Below are 23,435 nucleotides of genomic sequence, written 5' to 3' on the forward strand. Positions count from 1 at the left end.
GTTAACTATGTGTCTGAGCTTTCATGGTAACATCATTTTTATTTTAGTACGTATTATGTACTAACCTGTTCAGCAGAGAGCATTGCTCACATGTGAGCGTTTCCTATGCATTCCATACAATCATTAAGCACTTATTAAGTATATTTTATTTGTTTTGTCTTTTCTTTGTTTATTTTTATTTTTGAATGTTGAAATTAAAATGAAAAATTTGTTATGCTGGGTAATATGGCCCTGCGACCCTGTTTAGGATAAGCGGCTTAGATAATGAGTGAGTGAGTGAGTGGATAATATGGTCAGTGATGGACTGATGAATGTCTAGCATTTGTAGCATTTCAGAGTTCTACTTCAGTCTCATTTTAGTAACTGCATCCAAAGTCACATTATGTCAATTCACGTAGGAGTGGCCAAAAAGAACAAAGAAAAATAATCATTTTACATCTAAAACATCTAAAAATTGTATCCAAAAATGGTTGGAAAAAATTACATTTGAAAGAGCTGTACTGGATGAGCATGCTTGAGGGACTTTAACCGTTTAAAAAAAAAAACTTGATTAGTAGCTTGTTAAAAGATTTTTTCAAAATTCAGGAATTTATTCGGTACCCTACTGGCAGTAGACACATCAGAGCGTAAATTATTTCCAAACCCTGCGTTCTACAGCTGCTGCTATGTTTAATCTGCGCTCTATTTTGAAGACATAATGATATTTGATCAATGAAACATTTTTCCTGAGTGAAAAAGTTAACATCATTGGAAATACTCACAAAATTATGATTTTTGACAGCAGAAATATTCCAATAAGTCTCCTTTAAATTGTGTATTAAGGAGGTTGCTATCGAGAGAGAGAGGGAGAACTGTTGGTGTTCCGTCATTAGTGGAGCTGCTGATTGAAATCCACACTGTACAGGGATTACAGCTCCTCAGCTTAAGAATATACAATCCAGCTGCCGAGATTGAGGATGATCCAAACAAATCCAAATTCCACACAAGCATTGGCAAATCACTATGGGAAAAGAGCATAGTCCCTAGAATGAACAGCTATCCCACCGATTGACACAGTTTTTTTTCCTGATGTTTGAGTCCCCCTTTTGCCTTCACATTTGAATGATAAGGACTTGCTTACTGCCTTGCACTGGCATTTTGAAATCCTTGAGACAGATCTACACCCATAAATGTGTAAATTGCAGTCCATTTTTCAGGCCCTCTCTCTCTGTCGCACTCTCTCTCTCTCACTCTCTCTCTCTCTCTCTCTCTCTCTCTCACTCTCTCTCTCACTCTCTGTCTCTCTGAGGGCCCCTCGGGAGCAGAATAAGAGCGCCATTAATTCATGCAACTCAGAGATTGCCGACTGCTTTTCGCCAGCGAGCAGTGAATCAACATGTCAGACCATATAGTCTTCTTCAGTCCTGGCAGCTGTTTCCACAGCTGCATGGCTTACCAGACTGCTTCAGGATGTGCAGGGGGATTTTTTTTTTTTTTTTTGAAAAGGAAAAACCCAGACCAGACCTCACTAAAAAGAGCCAAAAACTCCACTTGAGCTTGTCTTAGTGCAGAGGTCAAAGCCTGGTGTTGTGTTTGCCCCCAAAAAGTGTGCCTTGTTAATCCTTCCCCAATAGCAGTTGTTTGCGGCGGCTGATGGTGTGATGCCCGCCTAAGTGCTCTCCCCCTGTCACTCTGAGTAGAGTCAGATTTCACAGTGCGTTCCTCTGCAGAGACACGCTGACTCGCTCCGTGCCAGGAAACTAGGCCGCGCACGATAGCTTGTCTTAGTGCATCAGCCATCAATTTGTTAGGTCTGAGTGTGCTGTCGATGCCTTTTAGACAAGTACACAAGGTTCTTCCAAACTCTCAGTACATGTAAGTAGGATATAATGAAGACTCCTCAGGTAAGAACAAGCTGACTTGGAAACATTCTGGATAATTTATACCGAATTGGGGGAATATTAGATTCTCTGAGGATCTGTCTTATTAACTGTGTCATGCTCTACACCAGTTATTTTCCTTTTCGCAGTTTCCTAGACAGTATATTGAGCTTGTTGCCTTTCCCACACACTGAAAGACTGAAATGTGTCAGGAAGCAGAAAATACATTTCCTTTCAGAGTATAGTGAAATTCTCCACCTGACCCAGCCCCTCCACCCCCCCACCACCACCACCCTCTTTTCCCATCCACCACAGTGGCACAGGGCATATGTAATGCTTTTGAAGACATCTGTTCCCCAGCTCAGTCTTAAACGAACACAGTTCTGCTGCTGCTTCCTGGCTCTGTACAAGGCTTCTTTTTTTTTTTTTTTTATTTGGCTCTTAAGCTGTCGAGTAGTCAAAACACATTCTGATAACAACTTCACATTCTCCTGCAAGCATACGTTCTTTGTCTCAGCACGACTATCTCTGTCTCTCTCTCTCTCTCTCTCTCTCTCTCTCTCCCCCCTCTCTCTTTCTGTCTGACTCTTTCTCTCTGACTCTCTCTCTCTTTTCGGCTGCCATCTCTCAAATGCTGAATAGTATATGACAAAGGGAAATGTATGTCAAGAGCAATCAATGAAGTGCTGTGGTAAAATTGCTGGAATTTCCCTCAGAAAAGTAAGGCCTAAATGATTATTGGAACATTAAAGCAGTAACATGTAGCTATAGGACAAAGAGTCACAGATATATTTCCTTCCCTTCATAAAGCTAGTCCTGAGAGTTAAAAAAAAGAGACATTGACTGTTACATTGGTAAACAATCAGGAATATTGATTAGTTCACTTTTATTGATTCGCAGTTGACGTCAGTGAGTCATGTGATAGTAATCACTTGAGCGAAGATTGCCAAAAGTGGCTATTCATGAGTGATCATTTACATCATCATGTCACATGTTCTCTCCCTGCACCACCAAAAATGAAAATGCTGCTTGCTGTGGTTTTACTCATCCATCTCGCGTTCTGTTTGCATGTCTTTGTTTGTTGTTCCTTCCCCGAATTGAAGAGGTGGAAAGAAAAGCCCTAAAGTATCTTGTTCCTGTGTGCCAAGTTTGTTAATATGTCAAATCAAATAACCTCTTAAAAATGGAAAGCAAGAGTTTCTTACTCTCACTGTCTCACAGAGACAGTGTTTTTTCCAGTGGCTGTTTCAGACGGTCAAAACAAATGGCCATCCCTAAAGTCTGATAAATCTGTGGTCTCTCACCGGAGATGTGAACACCTCCTTTATTCACACATAACCTTGTCTTCTTTATGCACAAACATGGCCAGTTCTTGTGGAATGACAATTCAATAGAGGCATAGAGAAATTCCTGATAACATTTGCATTCTTGCTTTTCAATATTGCATTCCATAAAAAATACATCTTGAGCTACACATTTACAACCTTGCTGTGAAAAAAAAAATTTAAAAAAAAAAAGAAAGAAAAAACGAAAGAAAGAAAGAAAAGAAAAGAAAAAAATTAAAACAAACTGCTTAGTGATAGAACATCAATTCTCGCAGTGCCGTATTTAAGCGAGAAAATCACAAACAGTAATTGCCAACTAATTGAACCAAGGGATTTAATGTCCGTGATTACAGCACACTGTTTTTGCAATTAATCATGCATAGGTGCAGAACATCTTAACACAAGTCAAATCATTCTAATGGTCTACCACTTTAGATATTCGCCACAGACTGAGGCTGTCTAATCATTTTAGCTGTTATGGCTGAATAAGTTTAAATTAGACTGGAAAGAATCAGACAGGATAGACCAAAGAAGGGGATTTCAACCGTCCACTTTGTGATCATTTAATCAACAATGTGGAGACAGCTTTCATTAAAATCCCTGTCTACATTTATAGTTAAAAAGAAAAAAGAAAAAAAAAGAAAGAAAAAAAGAAATTTGTAATGCCTGCATATCTTTTCTTATGCGCCAGCAGGGAAATTTGCTTGGGTAACCATGATTGGTAACTACACAAACAACACACACAAAGAGATAAGCACCTGCCTTAGAGGTTTTCCTTGATAATAGATAAAAGGTAAATAGTTCCTTTGTGGAAGGGCAAAACTTCTCAAAGTCATCTTATTACAGGGTGACATTTACACTGCTGGTAAGACCCTTAGTAAGGAAAAGTATAAAAGCAATCATTATTTTACCCCTACAGGACACCCTCTTGTTAACTTTGCTAAAGACAGGATGTAGGTGGGTCTTTGATTAACAGGTTGTGTATCAGTAGGTCAGGGCAGAGGGAATATGATCTGAGAGCCTACCTTTTTCACCCTCTTTCCTTTGGATCAGGCAAGAGTTCACACAGAGGAGACTCTGTGTAGTTATTCTCCTGAACATTTGGCCATTGTCTGTGGAGTGACCAGCTGTGCTCAGGGAACAGATGACTGGACACAGGAGAAGGATGCACACCATGCATCAGCTTTACTACACACAAGGCAATACCATGGCAACGCACTATCAAAGCATTGTCATCCCCCTCCCCGATACCCCACCCGTAATCAACAAAACCCGTATCACATTACCACAGTACCCAGGAATACCACTGTATTCTCTGTTAAAAGTGCAGTCTTAAAATAACTACAATACTCAATACTACACTAAAACCCAAAATGCAATCCTCAGTATTGTTACTGGGCACACTGCTCAATACCACTAGATCCATCAATGACTTGTAATACTCTTTCACTTAGTCAATAGTATTGCAATGTGTGTGGTCTCTGCGTAGTCTTTGTTTGCCGGTATACGGCAATGGATCACAATGATACATGGCTAGTTATGTCGTTTATGTCATTCTTCTTAATCTCAGAGAAAACCACAGACCACACTGCGGTTCAACTTGTTCAGTGGTAGTGTTATGCATTGTAATGATGCATGGCTAGTTATATAGTTGAGCTTTGCTATCTTCAATAAGTACCACAGTCCTCCACACTGCTCAGCTTGGGGTCTAGTCATTACGATGACACTCAGCTAGCTTCGGCTAGAGTGCCAAATTGCCTTTATTTGTGGACAATTTTCTGCTCTGAAGCAATTGTCAGCAGGTTCTTCCAAGCACACTGCGCTGTTCCCATAATTGAGGCAAAATCTTTTTTTCTTTTTTTTTTTGCCTTCAAGCAAACATTGAAAGGAGAGAGTCTTGTTTCAAAAGAAGGAATAAAAGGGCCTGCTGAGGTTACTGGACAACCGTACTAACATATCCCATCAGAGACCCATGCAGATCTGGAGGTACTCTGACCTTTTGTGCTTAGTCCACAACAGATTAGTCTCTACTATAGAAAAAAAAAGGGAAAAAAGAAATGCGCTTCGAGTCCCAAATGTGGAAGTCTGTTGTTAAAACTCCACAACCAACAACACTGCCCTCCACATACATTCCAGAAAGAAACTGGGAAGCCACAATCCACTAAGTGATGTTTATGCATTTGTTCTATTTAAGAAGTGGATACCCAGAAACCGTCATTGGTTACGGAAAGGAAAAAACAGGTTTGAAAAAAAAAGAAAACATCACTGTGGGATATAGAAACGCTGTCTCAAAACCTAAAGAATTTTCTCCTAGACTGCGTCCTCTCAAAGGTGACTTGAAGTTCATAGAATGCATCTAACTACATCAACTTTCCATTTATTCATTAAGATGATACTCCGCGCTAAAGGAACTTAAAATGATCACTTTCTGTGGTTGTTGAATCATGTCTCGTTTAACTATGGGGTTGAATGGCACAAGTAACTTAGAGCACATCATGCTTGAGGTTTGAACCCATAACTATGGTTACTAGTCCACTTCCATTATCGTTACCAGATTATTAGTTTCTCCAAACTGAGTGAAGACAAGAGACCTTAGAGATAACTGACAGACCTCACAAATAGGGTTTCTCCCCCACCTTGACAGGCTGGAAAGGCAGTAATTGATGGGCATTGTACAAGGGTTCAAACTGAGCATGTAACTCCTGTGGTTCAGGAAACAGGGGTTGCATGACAACAAAAAGTGTGCATTTCTGAGGTAATTAATAAACACATTCATTAGGAGGCTAAATAAAAGACAACACTCCTATGTCAACTGCAATTCTATTATCACTCATGTGCCCCCAGTAAATGGCATTTTAATGAGACTCATGTTGCATTAATTAGGGGAATAGCAACTGCACACAACCACAGTGTATTCATAGGTTGTTGTTGTTCTGCTCAGCCAAGAGGAGCTCAAATTAAAAACTGAAAGAGCCCTCAATGTTGTTGTGGATCTTTTTTTCTGTTTTTGTGGCTTAGGCTAGATTGTGCAAGTGGATGCAGATGCAGGGAGGAGACGTGCTTTTCTCGGCCTCTGGCACTGGTTTTGGGTTGGCCCAACTGACAGGACCACAACTCCTGCCAGGACCTCGCAATAAGAGGTCGAACTCTGTCTCTTGATAGTACCTAAAGTCCTAGCATCCCTTTGTGGAAGAACTGAGTGTACTGTGAACTCTAACGCTCGTAACTGGTAGAGTGCACAGAGAATAATCAGAACTCCCAATTAGCTCAATGCTAATCGGATTCTGTCAGTGCAGATGTGAATCTGCGCTGTCTCAGGTCTCAAATACTGGCTCAAATGCCCAAGAGATATCCAATTAACTGTAATTTGTTCTATCATCATCCTAATAATTGGGTATTAATCTGTAATCTTCTTCAAGTATTAATTAAGCTTGAGAAAAGCATGAAGCTCTTTGTTTGTTCTGAGTTTGTCCTCTATTTCTGTAGTTGACAAGCAGAAAAGCACCTTTTTGCAATGAAATGGAATTTGTTAAATAGCCTTACCAATAACCCATAGAAGACCAACAGACAGTCTGTAGGTCTGTCACGTATTATAATCAGACATCTCTATGAGGGATAACTGATCATAGTCAAGCTTCATTTGATAATTGTGTACCCTAATAGTTCAGATCCAATTCACCATATTGTTTCCTTGTCTTATTTTAAAGGTAAATCATGTGTCAACTCCGTTCATACATGTACTACTGGATATGTGCCTGTGAAAAGTTCATTTATTCTTATATATTCTTTGTCTTGTTATGCACACACTTGGTCAATACTGTTCAAATGACAGTTCAGTTCAGTGTGGAGACAGGTGTGGAGAAAGTCCTGATAAACTTTGTATTCTTGTTCTTGAATATCCTATTCCACAAGTAAATAGGTTGTTAGGCATACAAACAATTCTGGTTCCCACACAGACTAGTTTTTTTTTTTTGAACAGAAAATGAAATATGTGGCAAATTTTCATACCACGGTCCCAGAATGGTGGTTCGATGTCTCTCAGCCATTGCTGAGTATGTGAGTCAGTCTGTAGGTTAGTCCTGTCCTAAAGGTGGCTATGTGGGCTGGAGCAGACCTTTGAATAATGCAGCATACAGCACCCAGCAGCAGGTGAGGCCTTAGGAGCTTGAGGCATGTTCTTTTATAATGGTTTTGTCAGTTGGTAGGGTGAAAAAAAGATGCTTAGTACAACAGAGACATCTCACCACAAGAAGTGCATTGTAAGTAGTTTTTTTTGTTGTTGTGGTTTTTTTTTTTTTTTTTAGTAATGTTTTTTCACTCGCTTAACAAAAGATGCCAGGAAGATTAGAGAAAACTGTTAGCCTCAGGTGTTTGTCTTTTTTCCCACTGTCCGCAGTAGCCGACAAAGGTCTCAGAGGAACCTTTTGCACATTGTGCAGTTTTGCGACATGTTTCATTCAATTTCCCATCAGCGCTGTGGCTTGTGCTTGTGAATGCTAAACACATCAGCTCAATACAAAAGGCTGATTTTGGATGAGAGCTTGATAAATACCAATTGATTTTGTGTGCTGAGGAAGACACAGGAAAAGTGCTTAAGATCCCTATCGGAGTTAAGAAGCTCAAAGTGCCCCGGCTTCTCCTCATTAATGCTCTGATTACTGCTTTGTGCTCCCCTCTGCCTTTGTTGCTAAAACCTCCGTGTCATGCAAAGCGACCAAATCTGGCGTTTAGCCCCAGAACTAATACTAAAACCCCCTACCCCTAGCACTCCATCTTCTCTCTTCTCTAATGCCAGGAAGGGTTGAATCAAGTGCCTGCCTATGCCTCTCTAAGGAAGATGAATTCTTGTCTATCTCTGTTGCTCATTATTCCTGTAATCAAAGCTCATGTACGCAAATAGAACTGGCTTTGGAGAATAGAAGAATGGCTTGCCTATGGTGCTCCACAATCCTGACTGTGTCTTCATTATCTAGTGACCTTTAATGGCCTGGTCAAGTATCTCCTCAGTGTAAAGCTAAATGGAGAATTGATAGTGCTCATCCATTACTATCTCTCACTGTCTGTTACATCTTTGCCTCTCAGTGCTTTGTCTCATTGTTACTGGAGAGCTGTGTTTTCAGAGACCCTGAGTTCTCCCTCACTCAAAAGAAAGTCCCTTCCAATAATAACAGAGAGGGGGATTATAGGAGAGTGTGTGTGTGTGTGTGTGTGTGTGTGTGTGTGTGTGTGTGTGTGTGTGAATGTTTGTCTGTGAAGCATATATGTGGAGTGAGGTATGTTGCAGAGATGTTTACTCAGGTTTCCTACACACATCAAGTGAAAAGTACTTTAGACAGCAGTTAACTCCTCTGTTTGGTAAACACAAAGTGAAGCATACCCTTAGGTTTGAACTCTCTTTGAACACATCTTTGATCTTTATTTAATGACACATTTTTTACAGTCTCTCACTAAACTACTAAACATTAAGCAAATTGTGCCGTCTTGACTGCTTGTATGATAATCGACATTGCAAACACCCAGGACCTCTCCAGCTATTCCGTGACCAACCTAAATGAATGCCTGACAATAATCTCGGCATTCATCAAATCCTTTGAAACAAAATATGAATCAACGTGACTCTGACCTCTGAGCCTCTGCATGTTAAAATAGAAAGTGACTGTTTCTCAGGGGATTCAGAGCCAGCGTTTTAGTTGTCATGGAAGCGTGTGATAGGAGCTCATCTGTGTGTCACTTCTCGTTCAGGCTTACCTTGCCTCTCAATCGCCAAGTGTGCTGGCAGCTGAATAGAGGAGTAGAATCTCCCTGTGTTGCTTTGCAGCGAATCCTTTTTAAGATGGGGATTATGAATTATATAAAATCCCCTGCTGTAGATACGGCGTTCATCATCTCCTCAGAGCCACGCTGGTTTCCACTGCATTTTTTCTCCGAAGGCGCCATAAAAAACGGATAAGATTGATTATTTTTGTTAAATACCGTAGATAAGTGTTCATGGTACACTACCACAGTAAAACTTTTCTTTGTTACCAAATATTGCTATGATGCTGAAAACAAGATTTGCACACATTGTATTCGAATCATGCAGATCAGTCGCAATGATTATGTTGCCCCAAATATATATAAATATTGTTTTAACGTTGTGTTAATGTTGGGTCCTCCGAAAATAGAAAATATCCTAGACTTCAAATTTAGCTATGTTTTTTTTTGAGACTTTGATGATCTCACTTGTAAACATAGGCCACATTATGTTTGCACAGTCCACTTTTTGGACTTTCTGCCTGATTCTGTGGTGAGTGTGTATTACACCCGTGTTAATTAAACCAACCCCTTAGATCTGTCTCTCTCACAGTGGTCAACCAACAGGAAGTGGCTTCAAGCATATGGGCAGCACTAATCCTTCACTCAGACAGAGCAGCAGGAGCTGTGGCATCGTGGCAGGAGGTCGAGGGTGATGCCACTAGCTATGCATTTGGACCAGCTTTGGTGAACAGTGAGCAGTTCTCAGAATAGCCCACCTTGTTACAGAGGGGACTGTATGCTAAAGCTGGTCACTGTAGCAAGGACAGAAGGGAACAGCAGGAGACAGACTGTGTAAAAAGGCAGCTTGATACAAACTTGGAGAGAATCCACTTTGCTCGCCTGGAGACAGTGTCAATTATAGTCAGAGTGAAAGGTGCAGCGTGAGATGAGGATTCAATCGATGCACTGTAATCTTCCTAGCACCCTGGGGCAATTTTAATTAAAAATCACAATGACCTTTAATTCTCTTAGACCTGAAATATAATTACTGCAGTAATTTGCGCTGTTTTATGTCTTAATATATACATATATTCCAAATAAAGTGACAGTGACAAAACAGAGATGGGAAAACATCCTGATCAGAGTTGCTTCTTGACAGAGGCCTTTTCAGGATCAGATGTTTAATTTGAGTCCCATACGACATTCATCACATCAGCCATAATTAATCAAACATGTATAGCGCTGCATGCGGTCTGACTCATTATGCCACTATTTTGCATACCAAGTCACTAATGTATCAAACTTTTTTCATTATCTAGCAGTTGCACTTGACCTAAAAAGGCTTGTACTACCGCATTTGTTTATCACTATGTATATGGTCTTGGCCAAATGCTCTTTGTGATGTTCCAGCTGTTGTGTATTTGCCAGGGGAACATGGACCTCCTGGCTGTTTCTTTCTCCATATGTATATTACTTAGTGCCTGCAGTAAATTTCTATGTAACTCTGGAAGTCACTATATGGAGTGGGAGATGGTTTAAGGGTATTCATAGATCAAACCACTCCTCTACGATATTCATTGCATTTACCATTCAAATTACATTCACATGCATGTTAAGATGAATATTGTAAAAAATATATATATATATTTTTTTTTTTTCAGAAATTCTTTTTCTTGTGTTAACCACTTCTAAAAATCTTCAAAAAGAAAAAAAACAGCTAGTTATGCACATTATATGCCACATAAAACATGAATAATCCATTTCTTTGCTTAGTTAAACTAATAGGGATTCGAGTGTGGTAATTAAATGCAATCCTGTTGATGAAGGTTTTCTGTGAGTTCAAAAATAGTTTACTGTGACACATTTTTGGGGAAAAAAAATAATAATAAAAGAAGTGGTAAACCAAAGTAGGTTGGGACCCTATAAGCAGATAAAAGTGTATAATATTCTTTCCACAGGCTTATGTAAGCTCCTCCTAAGTCCCCACAAGGCACCAAATGTTTCCTGCTTGCATTTCTTGGGCTCCTTGTTCACTGAGAGACATTATTTCATGAGGGCTGTTTTTTGTTTGCTGCTATTTTTTGCCTCCTCTCAGGACGGATGAAAGCCTGTGCATTGTGGCCTTATTACTTTGTTACCGACCTTCCAGAACCATAAAGCCAATCTCCGAGATGAGAACACCAGCACTGTTCCTGTGTCGAAAAAGGAAGGGAACAAAAATGAGATCTCTTACTGCTGCTGTAAATCATCCAGGAAACAAAAGATCAAACATTAACCCAATCTCCACGCTACATTCAACGCCTCTCCCGGCAGCACGTGCGTTCTGTTATTGTCTGGTGCTGTCTGCATGTGAGTCTATTCTGTAGCCAAGAAAAAGGCCCCAACAGAGGGGGCTGCAAAGCTGGCCAGGATTACATGTAGATGATAGATCCCTGTTTACAGACCTTTCCTGCACCTTTTTTATCTGCCTGGAGGAGCACTGAAAGGATGCCATTACAAGGTCATTCTGCGCAGAGAGACTCAGCTGGTGCGGCTCTCTGTATATTCCAGCGCTCGCTTACAAATGTACGTGTTTCGAGTGTCTATTTCAAGAGGGATGTGAGTTCTAACATTCTTTGGCATTCGTATTGCATTTTTTTTTACTTCACTGAATGCGAACATGTGAAATTGATAGCTTTCGATGTATCTGGCACCTTTGTGAGTCAGGTACTCCGAGGGATCAGAGAGACTTTGAAATAGAGAGTGGGGTCAAGGGGTTTACTCTTTTTGCCTTGGTTTTTATTCTGCGCAGGTTGAAAACAGCTGGAGCTAAGTAAACTATTTGAGCTCTCACAGCTCACCTAGTACTAGCCAAAGTTTGCTCCGCAAGTGCAGTCTTGTCTCACAGATGTTGGGAAACCGTAAAAAGTGTTAAGCCAAGGTTGGAGTCCACTGTTGGAATTTTGGGTACCTTGCCAATTCTCTCTCTATCACTTCTCTCACAGAGCTCACCTAAGGTCACTGAGTTTTTGTTTGTCCCACCAACAGACGTTACCATGCCTTGAAAGTCAAAGCTTTCAACAGTGGTCATCTGGATTTGTTGACATACTGTCATTATTTAGGATTAACATTGCCTTTGTGACCTTGCAAACCCAAAGAAATTCCCGTTGGTCCATATCTATCTGATCTTTGTATTTACTATTTAACTTCTTATTACAAGGTTCCGGCATTGCTACTGAATGCTGCTTTTCTTCTTTGAGTACATGCTGGAATGGGTCTAATCGAACATAATTAATACATGAGTTCACCTGCGTTTTCATGAAAGCTGCACTTGGACTTGTTATTTGTATTTACAGACCCCTTTTTTGACTATTTGAAATTGCCATTTCATACCATCATTAGTCCCCAACACAGTACAAACCAAAGCATGCAAAGCCAGCTGCTGCTTCTTTTCACCAGAGTCTCCATGGAAATACAGCACAGGCAGAGGCCCTGGCCATTGCACCTAGAATCGCTTCCAGCTGTACAGTGGCTTCATTGACACTAGGAGGCGCTGAGGGTCGATGATGAGAAGCATCGTATATCTGCCTGTCCGACTCAGGACATCCAACCCAGCTAGAGATTCAAACTTGAGACTGCGAACTCGGTGTGTAGTGTAAAATCATTCGGATGGCCTGCTCATCACATCTTGCAAAGAAAACAGAAGTGTTTTCCACATTCGTCTGGTTATACTCTGGAGAGCCTCTGCATAGTTGTGCTTTTAGAGAGCTTCTGAGCTACATCTTGTAGCTGTTTGGCTGGTTAGTGGTGTGTTGCTGACAGGCTTAGAGTCAAGCTCTCAGCGTAGTAAACACATCTAATCTTACAGTAACCCCATTAAAGAGACACCACAAAGCAGTATGGTTTTGTCTTTCACTGGCATACCCATTGTATGTTGTTCTTCATGTGGCTGTGCAATAAGTATTGTGTCTCAGAAAACCGTCATATTCAGCCAATCTGGCAGAGAGTGGCCCACATAAGAATGTAGCAATATTTTTAAAGATAAATCCATCAGAAAATCAAAAGACTTCATTTCTCTAGTTGTGCATTTAGTTTGCTTTTGACTCTGTTCTTTCAATGAAGTATCAATTTTGCAAGATATTTGTCATATTTAAGTAGAAAAAGAGAAATCAATTCAGTGCTCGGTAAAAGGTGCATGGTAAAGTTCTGTTTAGAAAAGACCTTCATGTCTACCAGCTCTGCTAGCATTCAAAGGTAAAAAAAAAACAAAAAAAGGGGGTAGATTTTTACACTAAAGATCTGTCTCTCTTTTGATTTGCCAAACCAAAATATTCTCCAAGCTTGTACAACCAACTAAACTGTAAGTGCCAGGTGACGTTTCATCCTTTTATCGCTCTGGGTGGGAATTCTGTCCGTTTCTTTAAACCACACTCATCCCCAAACTCCCGCTTTAGCCCTGGCAGACCACAGATAAGCAGGTTAGAGATCATTGGGTTTCATTACCTTTTGATCCTGATAGATGCCAGGTAATTAAGAAAAATATGCTCTATTCATTGTGTTGCCACAGTGCACCCCCCCTCCGCCCCTCCCCCCGAATGACAAGCACACAACGACCTGTCACATCACAACACATCAGAGATCCAGCGACCGGCCAGGACTTCCTCCCAGACAGGAAATTACAGACAGGGTCACCGTGACCGTGACAACAGCGCTGGCAGTCAGAACGCCTTGAGACGACAGTGCAAGTTAAGCAGATACAAAACACGGGTGAGAGAGCTCCGAGCCATTTCCAGTCCCAGCACAAGGCTGGAAGGAGACGATGTGTCAACAGCTTTTGCTTCGTCACCCTTCTGGTTTTGTCAGTCAGGGCATTAGGGCAATACCACTGCGTTGCTGGGAAATTCAAACAGCAGCAGCTTTTGTCCTAAACTGAATCTTTCTCAGAAGGGTTCTATTCAGTTCGAAATGCTTTCCCTCAATTCGGGATCATCTCTACACGAATCACATTGTGGTTTTCTTTCAGATGTTGTGAATGCTACTTCCATTTTATTCACGTTAAGTAAGGAGACTTAAATCCCTCTCGGGTTTTGTACAACCTTACAGATAATCTTGATCCAATACAGTGTGTATAGTTGTGTGTTGCTTTGAAAGCATGGAATAATAGAACGCCTGGGCCACTTATAGACCTGCCATTGTACAGCAGGTCAAAGCCTGCCATATTGCCTAAGGTGTCAGTGTTGGCTTTTCCTCTCGCCTGAATCAGCGTCACATCTCAGCTCTTGCTCTGCAAATAAAAACCCATTAGTCCCTTTTGATCCAGGAAACTGAACAGATTGTAATGGTAAAAGGGGATTTGTGATGAAAAGCTGGCTTTCCCTGGCCAAATGCCAAAAATAGAAATATATGAAGTAAAAAATCTTTCCATTGTAGTTCTGGCAGTGGTGAAGTTGTCTGGGGAACAGAGAAGGTGTGATGTTCTCAGGTTTAATGGAGAAAAGGGACAGGAAGGGAGGTGGTAGGATGAAAAAGACTGAGTGAAGGAAGATGTTTGGCATGCAGCAGATATTGGCTTCAGTGCGAGAGAATGATGCTTATTACTGACTCTTGATCAGTGAGTGTTGCCAATGAAAAGAGAATGTATGTCTGTTTGGGATGAAATGGATCTTCTCTCTGGCGTCTGTTCTCAACACTAAATATGAGTAAGATTTTAAACCTATAATCACAACGGTAGGTTTACCTAGCCTTTGTTTCTTTCAGATTATAATCAAACACAGCATGAAAGTTATTTAGTGCAAGTGTAGTCAGGTATTTTGACTTAATACGAACCTGAAAACTACCTTAAATAAAAATATTACCTTTTCACATGTGCGTTTCAATTATTTGATCAGCCACTCAACACCTGCTGCCCCAGTGGTAGAGACTTTTGTTCATTCTCTCACCCATATTTGTTCTAAATTTCATAATCTGAAAATAAAGTGGCTGGCTATATGATACATGGCTATATGATACATGATACCAGATACACAATGTTTCTCATTAATATTGAATAGTTAGACTTATTGACGTAAGTTTTACACGTCAACTAATAATTGATCATTTTTAGAGTGCACATTGAATACTGAATACTGTAATCTCCCTCAGATGATTTCATGATGGACATTTATAGCTCAAGGCAGTATGGTTTAAGGGATAAACATGCACAGGCTCAACAAGACGATGCTATGTGCTTTTAATACCTTGCGAATCAATCGTTCTGTCTTTCTGTCTCTGAGTATGTTTGTCTGTATACCTGCCCATCTTTGTCTGCCTGCATGGCTTTCCCTCTGTCTACCTGCACGTCCGGGCATGCCCGTTGTAGCACATTATCATTGCACATCTGCAGGTAATATCAAGTCGATCTCCTCCACATTAAAACAAATCTCAGCTGCTGATGTAGACATTATCCCTCCAGACAGGATTCCACGTCGCCTGCCCGTCTGTAGCTACAGGATATGGCCTGGAGACTCAGACGGAGTAGTCGACCGCTACTGTATTTCACAGTTCATCTAATAAGAGTGGGCTTAGACTGGCAGTAAGAGATGGAAATGTGGAAGTTCCATGCACTAAATTTGATTATCCCTCGATCGATCCTGGAAAGCCAAAGGAAGTCTCTCTGCTATTTCCAGTACCTGAACCTCCTGTAGCCTGATGGAATTTAGAGGTTTTTCCATAAGTGTGCGTGACGGACGTGCCTTCGAGTCATACCAGTAGCTTTGTCTATCAAGCAATCTGATCTGTTCTCTCCATCTTTTCCTCCTGCAGGCAAACCAGGGAGCAGGAGACTCCGCCTGACTTCTTCTACTTCTCCGACTTTGAGAGACACAACGCTGAGATTGCAGCGTTTCATCTGGACAGGTAGAATGTTTCTCTGGAGCTGCTACACTCAAGCAAAAGACCTCAGCCTGAAGGCATATGGTTCTCCTGCCTCTGAGAATTGTTTTAGAACCAAGATGTCTTTGTTTCTTAGTCAGCGCATACCTGACAAACAATGGAATGATGGTGGTTAACACACAGAGAGGGCAACTGTTGGCATCTACGGTACTTTCCTCTTGGATCCTATTTTCTTTCAAGTACTCTCTAGTGCTCTGGTTTTACTCACAGAAATGCTGCTGTGTAAACCCCTGTAAGAGAACAGACATTTGGATGTTGAATCTTGTGTGTTAACACCCCCTGCTATCAGCAATATCACTGTGGTTGGATGATGCACAGACACTGTTGTACCCACTCAGCGTGATACCATATCCATAAAGGATGATAAATTACAAAGTATACACTCCAGCTCATTTCATATCTCACCTTTCAAAACAAACTCACTAAAGCATTTGTTGTATGCTTATATGCATGAATTGTATTGTTTATCCTGTACTACTCCTAGTATGCTGTCCTTAGATAGTTTTTTATTTAGTTTTTTTTTTTTTCAGTGAAATAGCAGAGAATTAAAAATTTTGCAGAACATGTTCCCAGGCAGGCTGCATTTATAGTCCAGAGAAATGGCCGGTTGGTCAGAAGGCATGTGTGTGGGATGGTAGAGGAAACCAAAACCATCCAAACACTGTATGATTTTTAGGCTGTAAGTAGGTGGCTCCAGAAACCCTAAAGAACAGGTTGGGCTTCTTGTTATGTAATCAAGCCAAACCAACTCTGATTATTTGCGTGCCAGTCTGGCCATGTCACTCAAGCGCATTGGATTGTAGCCTAGGAAGCACTTAGGATGACTGATTTGATCCAGCTTAAATGCACAGTAAAGCGGGTTGCCTCTGGAGTGTGTCAGACGATGAGAGAGAACTCCCTGTCATGTGTAACAAGGAACCCTGCTGAGAGTAGAACAGTAAAGGCGGAGTGTTAATTGAGCATGTGGGAGACACTCAGTTTTTCTGTGTGGACTCTTCAACTCTCTTCCGTATAAAACCTAAACTTAACAACTGATATAGAAAAATCTCGCCTCATCCTGCCAGAAGCTCTCCTTTTCATGGGTTGAATATACTCTCTACAGAAGATAATACTCATTTGAAACATTTGGATAATTCCTATCCTTTCATTATGAGATAGAGATATACTCCATTACATATGCATCTCAGTATTCTGTGTCACTTTATTCAGTCTGTATGCTGGCTCCCTCCCTCCCCCCTCCCTCTCTCTCTCTCCCTCTCTCTCTCTCTCTCTCTCTCTCTCTCTCTCTCTCTCCCTCTCTCTTTCTTTCTCTCTCTCCCTCTCTTTCTCTCCGAGCTATAGGCTGTGACTATAGCTTCCTACACCTAACGGAATGTTCTTACAGCACCCCAAACCTCCACACTGAGTTCTTTGTCACTGACATCAACATGACTCGGCAGTTTGTAGCTCCTGAGTGCTTTTATCCCCGGGTTTGGGTTTCGGTCCTGCTGGGGCCAGGGCTGATCTTCTCTGGGCGGGGGTTTAATCTCAAAAGAGTTCACGCTACAGGAAGCACAGACATAGCCAGTCGCACATGGATCAGATGCTGAATGGGAGGCATGCATGCCGAATGGCCACGCCACTCTGAGGAGCGTGAGAGAGAGGAGATGCGAAGACTCCTCTCTACTGTGTACAGCCCTGTAGCTCCAACACCAATAAATGGCAATTTAAAAGCCAATAAACAAAACTTATGCCAGTGTTGTAAAAACAGATTAGTTACAACCTCACTTACACATGAGAGGGTGCAAGACCACCATTACTCGTGAAAGGAACATCTATTCAGCTTGCAAGATAAGGAACTTTTCCTTAGTTTCTGAATTCTGTTTACTGGCTACAGTATGAGACTTACAAGCCACAGTGATTTCTCATTGGACAGTCAATCACTTTGACAGCAGATACATAAAGACACTATAACAATATGGATTGCTATGTTGATTATATAACATCGGAAAGTGTTTTACTGAACATATCTGATGATGAAAAGATAGTGTTGTGTTGGTGTCGTTTTGATTTCCATCTATGTCATTTTAGAGGTTGCGGAATAATGATTTCATCAGTGATAAATTGTCCATTGCTTTCAGTTATATTAGATCCTAGAACATAAAGTGAATATTACTTTTTTGTTTTTATTTTGTTTTCTATTCTAAAATAGATTCACTGTCATTCATTTTCAGAATTTTGGATTTCCGCCGGGTGCCTCCAGTGGCAGGAAGGCTTGTCAACATGACAAGGGAGATCCGTGATGTGACCCGTGACAAAAAGCTCTGGCGGACATTCTTCATATCCCCAGGTATCAACATTCCCACTGCAAATTCTGTTTCAGATGCCAGAACCCGGATTCCCCCAAGCGGACCTTTCTCACGCATATAGAGTTAAACACAAGAGACAGAGCAGCACACAGGAACCAGCGATGGGAGAGGCTATTCATGCCCTTTAATTGGACAAGGGCGAACAAACCATAACTCTCGCTCATTTTGTTTTGTAATGTGACTGCAGACTTCTAGTCAGTGTAACTGCTGACGTGTGACAGTAAAGACGTATTTCATTCACGTAGGCTATCATTAGCAGAAGTCGTATACTTTTCATGAGTTTTGTTTTTCTGGGAAACGGTAAAAAAAAAAGAAAGAAAAGAAAAAAAAAGAAAGATTTAAGTTCCCTAGAGAGCCATGTCAAAAAGTATCAGAAAACAACAAGCCATGATTCATCAGAAAGTAAACAGAGAAAAAAAAAACACTTTAACAAGCCCTTCATGAATCATTCTTCTTAGTTCACTGACATCCTCCATCTAGTAAGGGGCACAACTCTGAAAAGATCACTCCACCCAAGCACATCTCACAAAGCCTTGTATCAGCGTTTAAATGGTACAGCCTTATAAAAAAGAATTAGTTAGATGTGTTATCAGAGATTTCCAGTGCATTGACTTAGATTTTAAACATTGGGTGTTCTTAGCAGCTGTGTATTTGCTCCATACCTCTATCTCTCTCTCTCTCTCTCTCTCTCTCTCTCTCTCTCTCTCTCTCTCTCTCTCTATATATATATATATATATATATATATATATATATATATATATATATACATATATACATATGTGTGTGTGTGTATATATTTATATGATTACGCTGTAAAACCTGTGTAGTGCTCCTACACTGTACTCTTATATAACAAGCAACAACAAACTGTAATAAACTGGTATTAACATGTGTAGTTAACGTGAAGTGTGAAATGCACATAAATTGTTAATATGTGCAGTACAGCTACTTGTAATTACACAATAGTTACAATATGCCACCAAAATGAACACATTAATCAGTTGTTGTCACAGGCTCCAAATTTTAAATTGGAACCATTTCTATTTTTGGATCCACATCAACTATTGTAGATTGTAGGTCTATGTGGATGCAAAATGGCCTAGAACACCTGCAATGCCTTTCACATGTCTTTGTTATAGAGGAGTACAGTGGTATCTAGTTGTTGGCTCTCTGCTCAGTTGAACTAGGAATCTGAGATTAAGAGTAAATCATGCATGCCTCTGTGCCAGCTTGCTCTGTGCCCTTAGCTGTCAGCCTGAAACCTTGTCTCTACCTCCCTCTGCAGCCAACAACATCTGCTTCTATGGTGAATGCTCCTACTACTGCTCCACGGAGCATGCGTTGTGTGGAAAGCCTGACCAGATTGAGGGTTCTCTGGCTGCCTTTCTCCCAGACCTGGCCCTAGCCAAGCGTAAAACCTGGAGGAATCCATGGCGTCGTTCCTACCACAAGCGCAAGAAAGCAGAGTAAGGGTTTTTTTTTTTTCTCTCTTGTTAACAGATACTACTGGACACAACTTCATTAAACAAAACCACAAAGCTCATCAGCACAGAAGTATTACTACTCTTTCTGAGAGACCCTGTCCGAACACAGCAGAAAGAGAAAGTGAAAGGGAATGTTGAAAATAAACGTCTGAGTCTGTGTTTTCCTAAAATGCCAAAACCAAAGTGCTGACTGAGCGAACTTGAAAAGAAACCCGTCACATTTTCGGTTTCTGCTTTTCGGTTTTGTAATTGCATCTCTGAGAGGAGTGAAGGAACAAGTTATTCACTTTCACATAATTTACTCCTCTCCTCCTTGTTGTCTCTCCTCTGCTCTCCTCATACTTTGTTCCTGCTCTGACAGTCCCTCTGTGCTTAGCTATGCACTCCTCAGCTCTGCTGAGGGAGGGCCGGCGATCACAGCCTGTCTCTCTCACTTTGTAATGAGCAGTTTGAGAACGCAATGTTTTGACAAATAGAAAGGGCGTTATGTAATTTCAACACACCTTAATTTCAACAGAATGTTCTCGACTTACGTGAGCTCATCTTAAACGTTTTCACTTGAAAGAGAACATTTATCTCCATTCAAAAAACATTGTCATGTCCTAAAGTTTATGCTAAAATGCTAATAGTTATAATTCCTGCTTGTATTCGCTTAGGTGGGAGGTGGATCCAGATTACTGTGACGAAGTTAAACAGACTCCTCCGTATGACCGTGGCTCACGTCTTTTGGACATCATGGATATGACGATCTTTGACTTCCTAATGGGTAGGTCATCTGGCTGTTCCCACACTAACTGCATCAGTCCCACGACCAACTCTTCAATATTTAACATTGTTCCTTTATGGTATCATATGGCTTATTATATCACATGAATCTCTCTCTCTCTCTCTCTCTCTCTCTCTCTCTCTCTCACTCTCTCCTCGCTCTCACTCTCCTCTCTATCTATCTATCTATCTATCTATCTATCTATCTATCTATCTATCTATCTATCTATCTATCTATCTATCTATCTATCCAATTTTCAACAGGCAACATGGACCGTCATCATTATGAGACCTTTGAAAAGTTTGGTAATGACACATTTATCATCCATCTGGACAACGGGAGAGGGTGAGTCATGTTTACTACATGGTTTACTCTGTTCCCTTTACTGCTGTTTACACCTAGCATACAACATACATCATATCCAATGGCAATGACATGTCCTAACCCTGTAGATACATATTCTGAAAGCATAGAGACAGAATATGTCCTGAAAACAAGTGTATGCATCTTCTGTAATAGGTTTAAAACCTACATAAAACACTGAACATGTTGGTTTCATCTTTAGTTTACGTCAAATATGTGTATTTTCAGGGTTCTCACTGATTCTGTGAGTCAGAAAAGAGTTTCTGCCCATTCAGGTGTTGATTAAACTGGCACGCAATGCTTGACTAAGTAGAGGCTTTACTTCCGCAAGTGTGAATTCAGACATATTTCTGTTCTAAAATTGGGTGTTTCATTAACAGTACAAACTGAAAGAGAGATGTTTGACTTGTTTTCTCTCACCTCCTCAGGTTTGGGAAACACTCTCATGACGAAATCTCCATTCTTGTCCCTCTAAGCCAGTGCTGCAGGTTTGTCAGTCATTTCTGTTGATAGCCGTACCTGTCAGTTGATTTTTTTTTTTTTCCATCCTAAACCAATAGCGTATGAGCACCACATGATGATTTTCCTGAGTGTTTGGTCAAAATTGAGAACACATCCTTAAGAATTCAATATCCTATAATCACATATACACATGCCAAAGTCTAACCTATTTTGCATCTCCTTCTATCTTTTTCTCTATTTCTCTTTCTCTTTTTCTTTGTCTCTTTCTTTCTCTTTCTTTTCATACCCTCTCTTTCCCTGCCCCCCCCCCCTTTCACTGTACTTCTTTCCTTTCCCCTTATTACCACAGGGTAAAACGGTCCACCTACTTGAGGCTGCAGCTGCTGGCTAAGGAGGACTATAAACTGAGCTCTCTGATGGAGGAGTCTTTGCGAAGGGACCGGCTGGCCCCCATCCTAATCCAGCCCCACCTGGAGGCCATGGATCGCCGACTGCGCCTGGTGCTCAAAGTGTTGGCTGACTGCGTGGAGAAGGAAGGTTATTCTGCTGTGGTAGAAGATGACCTGGACGGCCAGCCGGCCTCACACCAAAGACCCGGAGGGAGGTAGTGAGGTCTGGCCACATAGGGCAGGATTCCTCCCCCCTTAACTGCTCCCTGACCAATCAGTCCCCTGCCAAATCATGAGTCTCTGATCCTCAGGGGCTTGTGTTGAAACTGACGCCGTTTCTGAATTCAGTGAATTCCAAGACTCGCCTTCAATGCCTCTCGATCACCCCGTGTATGTAAATGTGTTGTGTGTTCTACAGATACTGGTGAAAACGAGAGGCAGTGATCACACTAGAGAGAAAAAAAAAGAGATTTATTGTTTCTATTTGATGGTACACAAAGAGGTACTGGGATTATTTTTTGATTGTTTCATTCTTTTTTTTTTTTTTTTTTTTAGTTTTTTTTTTTTTTTTTTTAGCTTTTGCTGTAATTGTTGCTATTGTTCTTGTTTTTGTTCTTGTTATTGTTCTTGTTCTTGTTCTCAGCTAAGGCTCAGGCTTTTTGTGTTGGGCTAAGTGACATTGCATCCAGTTTTTGTTACCAACTTGGTCATGCCAAAATTATTTATTAATTTGCATATTTATCTTTGTAAGTCACTTATGTAAGGAACACATTTTGCTGAAAGGCTGTTCTTAAATGATGGACAGATAACATGGAGAGGAAAAAGAACTGAAAGCGCTGAAGTGAATATATGACACAGAATATATCCATAGTTTCCCATCATATCTGTTCATGTACTGGACTGTTCGTCTTCTGTGCGTGCTTGCGTGTGTGTGTGTGTGTGTGTGTGTGTGTGTTTTACATAAAGGCAAGCTTTTTTCCTTTTTATTCAGCTCTGCACAATACTTCTTTTCCCACAAGGACAATTATACAACATCTCTCATGTTCAGTGATCTCAGAGGTTGTCTTTATCTTTTGCCCTCTGGTCTGTATTAACACTCAGTGAAGCCATAGTTTCAAATGGATATTATATAATCAAATCTAAAGTATTTTAACCCAGACTTAATTTGTCATTACTGATACTCAAGACGACAATAAGAAAACAGAGAATAGAAGAATGAGTCTGATTTGGCTTTGTTTTTAGTAAAGATGCTAAACCGATACTAAATTTCCCACTTCCCTCTTTATCCCCCAATCTGCACCCCATTCCCATGCACCTGCTTCCCTGCATGAGAAACCTTCAGCAACTCTCTGCTGCTAGCCCTACATGTTAATCATTTTGATTTTAGTTGTTTGTCATATATGTCTTTTCAGAGGTTAACTAGAACAGCATATAGTAGTATTTTTCCGTGACACTAAAACAATCATTAAAAGCAATGCAGCTTTATCCACCCTTTGTTTACACTTTCAATACAGCTCTGAGAACTCAAATGAAATTACTGAATGACTTTGAAACGACCTTGTATTAGAACCTGGAAATACATGTAAAGACTTTATTTTGCTTTCACAAATGACTTATAAGTCACATGATAGAATATCGTTCAAGTTTCAGATGTATTACATGGTGTATCTGTCATGTAGTGAATGAATAGTTTCTCATATCAGATACCAAATACTCATGTGGAACTGTTTTGGATGAAATGTGAATTATTTGGTTTTCACATTTGTTTTAGTTGTTCTTCGAAATATATTCAT

The 23,435-nt window shown here is 40.6% G+C and overlaps 1 protein-coding gene across 1 annotated transcript in view; it reads left to right on the forward strand.

Annotated features, from left to right (window-relative positions):
• fam20ca (FAM20C golgi associated secretory pathway kinase a) overlaps positions 1–21,861 on the forward strand; it is a 29,876-nt gene extending 8,015 nt beyond the window's left edge. Inside the window, exons 4-10 of the mRNA XM_030790836.1 lie at positions 15,701–15,793; positions 18,043–18,158; positions 19,464–19,644; positions 20,319–20,428; positions 20,692–20,773; positions 21,220–21,279; positions 21,603–21,861. Coding sequence (XP_030646696.1) covers positions 15,701–15,793; positions 18,043–18,158; positions 19,464–19,644; positions 20,319–20,428; positions 20,692–20,773; positions 21,220–21,279; positions 21,603–21,861 — 901 coding nt within the window. The remainder of the gene's footprint in view (positions 1–15,700; positions 15,794–18,042; positions 18,159–19,463; positions 19,645–20,318; positions 20,429–20,691; positions 20,774–21,219; positions 21,280–21,602) is intronic.
• Positions 21,862–23,435: the final 1,574 nt, after the last annotated feature.

Source organism: Chanos chanos, chromosome 13, assembly GCF_902362185.1.
Source record: "Chanos chanos chromosome 13, fChaCha1.1, whole genome shotgun sequence".
Classification (NCBI taxonomy): domain Eukaryota; kingdom Metazoa; phylum Chordata; class Actinopteri; order Gonorynchiformes; family Chanidae; genus Chanos; species Chanos chanos.